The 3,246-nt window shown below is 37.9% G+C and overlaps 1 protein-coding gene across 1 annotated transcript; it reads left to right on the top strand.

Moving 5' to 3' along the window:
• The first annotated feature begins 1,491 nt into the window (after nucleotides 1-1,491).
• On the top strand, nucleotides 1,492-2,592 carry DAD1 (alpha/beta-Hydrolases superfamily protein). Its single transcript, XM_011019055.1, has one exon. The coding sequence runs from the start codon at nucleotides 1,492-1,494 to the stop codon at nucleotides 2,590-2,592; it is 1,101 nt and encodes a 366-aa protein (XP_011017357.1).
• Nucleotides 2,593-3,246: the final 654 nt, after the last annotated feature.

Genomic DNA, 3,246 nt, shown 5'->3' with positions numbered 1-3,246 from the left:
TCAGATCGGTAGTACAAAATAAAGGATGAAACGAAGATAAGAAATAGAAGGGGGATCAAAAAAACATAAAACTAAAAACAGAGGGACGAAACAAACATTGACGCAACATGTTATGTATGCTGTCGGAAAATGGAATTTGCCGCTGCTTCGGACTTGAGCAGTGAGAGTGCTATTTCTACTGGTCAAAACTTTAAGCTTTGACTGAAGGGGGACCATTGGATTTGATTTGACCCCACATCCCGTAATCATCTCTCTCATCATCCCCTCGTCCCCTGATGCAACGCTTGCACCTACCAACCGCACATGAGAAATTGTACCGTCTTTAACGAATAAGAATAATAATAGGTATTATATTAATTATTTCTTGAATTTATTTAAAAATAAATAAATAAAAGTAAAAATAAAGAAATAGATAGAGATATATTTTTTTTATAAATGTTTTTCTTTTTAAAAAAATGAACAATGACATAGCTAAACTTTCAACTATCTATCTTTTTAGCACTCTACCTTTTTTATATCCTTGCTCTCGTTGATCCTTTTCTTTCTTTAATACTTCACTACAAGTACAGTTAATTGTTATTATTTTTATTACTCATGAAAATCACCATGACTGATATATTTATTTTAGATTAGTGCATGTTATATTTATTTTGGATTTAATTAACAATTTAAATGAAAAGGATATAATAAAAAATGAAAAAAAAAGGAATACAAATTCGCATTTATCATCTATTAGGGATAAGCATGTGAGGATTTATCATCTAACGAGGATGAGACAGGAGAATCTAATACTATCCTACTTAATTACCACATATTCAATTGATATAAGTGGTAATTAGTAATTACAAGCTGTCACTTGGAGGATTCATATCCATTGAGAATGAGACACAACAATCTAAATCTAGTTACCAAATATTAAGTTGATGTAAATGGTAATTGCAATCTGTCGCTTGTAAGATTCATTGTAATTAAATTGAGTTTTCTCCCCTCCCATTCTACCAAACAAATAAAGTTGAAAGGTTAAAAGCAAAAGTACACTCTCTCCATATCTTCTCTTTCTTCTACGTCTTACTTCAATTTCTCTTCGATAAATTCCTGTTGTTTTTCTTTCTCCCTATGAAAAGGACCCTACGAAACCCCTTGAAGCCACCAATCGCCGACACCGAGAACTTAATTCCTCCAGTTCCATCCTTTGCCTATCTCTCTTTTCTTCTTTACCCTTTTCACATCTAAAAACAATAAAGTTCCCATCAAGCTCCCCTCCTCCATATACGAAAAACCAAAATGAAGACTGTTGGATTCGCAAAGCCATGCATAATCCCACCCACTAGAGACATGACATTAGAGAGCTGCAATATTCTCACTCAACGCACAAGAATCAACAAAAAGTTTATACAAAGCCAATCCTTAAGAAAATGGCAAGGCTTGCGCAACCCGGTCCGGAATGATTCCACTTCGTCCGGCCGGCCGGTTAAACTAAGACGGAAATGGATGGAATATCAAGGTATTCGAAACTGGGAAGGTTTGCTTGACCCTCTCGATGATAATTTACGCGGAGAAATACTTCGTTACGGGGACTTTGTCGATGCTGCTTATAAATCCTTCGACTTTAATCCTTCATCACCCACATATGCAAACTGCCGTTTCCCAAAGCGCACATTGTTTGAACGTTCCGGTTTACGAGATACTGGTTACCAGGTAACCAAACATCTACGTGCAACATCAGGAATCCAGCTTCCACGTTGGATGGAAAAAGCACCCAGTTGGATGTTTACCCAGTCCAGTTGGATTGGATACGCAGCCGTGTCTCAAAATAAGGCAGAAATTGCGAGGCTAGGGCGCAGAGACGTGGTGATTGCTTTTAGAGGGACTGCCACTTGCCTTGAATGGCTGGAGAATCTTAGAGCAACCCTGACCCAACTCCCAAATACAGAATGTGATAAAAACGGCTCTGACGAAAGCGGGCCCATGGTAGAACGTGGGTTCTTGAGCCTTTACACTTCAGGAACTCCAATTCGCCCTAGCTTACAAGAAATGGTGCGTGAAGAGACCAAAAGGCTACTCCAAACTTATGGAGATGAACCTCTTAGCTTAACCATTGCAGGCCATAGTCTCGGGGCTGCTCTTGCTACTCTTGCAGCTTATGACATCAAGACTACATTCAACCGCGTGCCAGTACTTGTGACTGTCATTTCTTTCGGGGGTCCACGTGTCGGTAACCGGAGTTTCAGACAGCTCCTGGATAAACAAGGAACGAAAGTCCTACGCATAGTAAATTCGGATGATGTGATAACAAAATTACCTGGATTTGTTATCGATGGAGATCAGAATGATGTGGCAGATAAAGGAGACCTCAGTATGGCAAGCTTTCCAAGTTGGATCCAAAAAAGGATGGAGAATACACAGTGGGTCTATGCAGAAGTTGGGAGGGAGCTAAGACTTAGTAGCAAGGATTCTCCATATCTCAACAGCATTAACGTAGCGACATGTCATGATTTGAAGACTTACCTGCATTTGGTGAATGGATTCGTAAGCTCTTCTTGTCCTTTCGTAGAAAAAGCAAATAGGTTTCTTGGTAACCGCCGTAGATAAGGCGGGGAAAAAAAAACAAGAGAATGATAAAGATTCATGTTTCTGACTTGATAATTTTTGTTATCAACTTGGATTGATAACAATTGCTGGGTTTATCTAATCCATCTATTATGCTTCTGATTTGATTTTTATATTAAAAAAATCTTATTTTAAATTATATTATATTTTTACTCATTATTTTTGAACCCCCAATAGACCAAATCAATTCTCATACACAAAATTTATACAAGTTTCTTAACTTTCTATTCAAATTGAAAACACAAGCATAAATACCATTTAATTGGATATATTTCTTTGGGATTTATGCTTAGGTTCTTTTTTTTTCACAGTTTTTTAAATAAAAATTAATGAAATCTATTTCCTGATATCGAAAAATAATAGGGCCGTGGATCGACTCCTGTAATTTTAGGTCCATGGGTTTATGGGCCTATACCATATATCCTAGAGTGCAAAACCACAAGATGACAACGGTCAACTTGTTAGCGACCCAGATACTTGGGCCCATCAAAAGTGACGTGGCCACCAATCAGCCCCTCAGCTTTTTCTCCACGGATATAAACAACCCTACGAAATACCACCACTGCTAGACTACTTGACTTTTGACGATCAACAACAGACCACTCTAAAAGATCAAACGACGGCCACAAATGAGCC

The sequence above is a fragment of the Populus euphratica genome, unplaced genomic scaffold, assembly GCF_000495115.2.
Source record: "Populus euphratica unplaced genomic scaffold, PopEup_1.0 scaffold6.1, whole genome shotgun sequence".
In the NCBI taxonomy this organism is placed as follows: domain Eukaryota; kingdom Viridiplantae; phylum Streptophyta; class Magnoliopsida; order Malpighiales; family Salicaceae; genus Populus; species Populus euphratica.
This window is presented reverse-complemented; position numbering and strand designations above follow the sequence as displayed.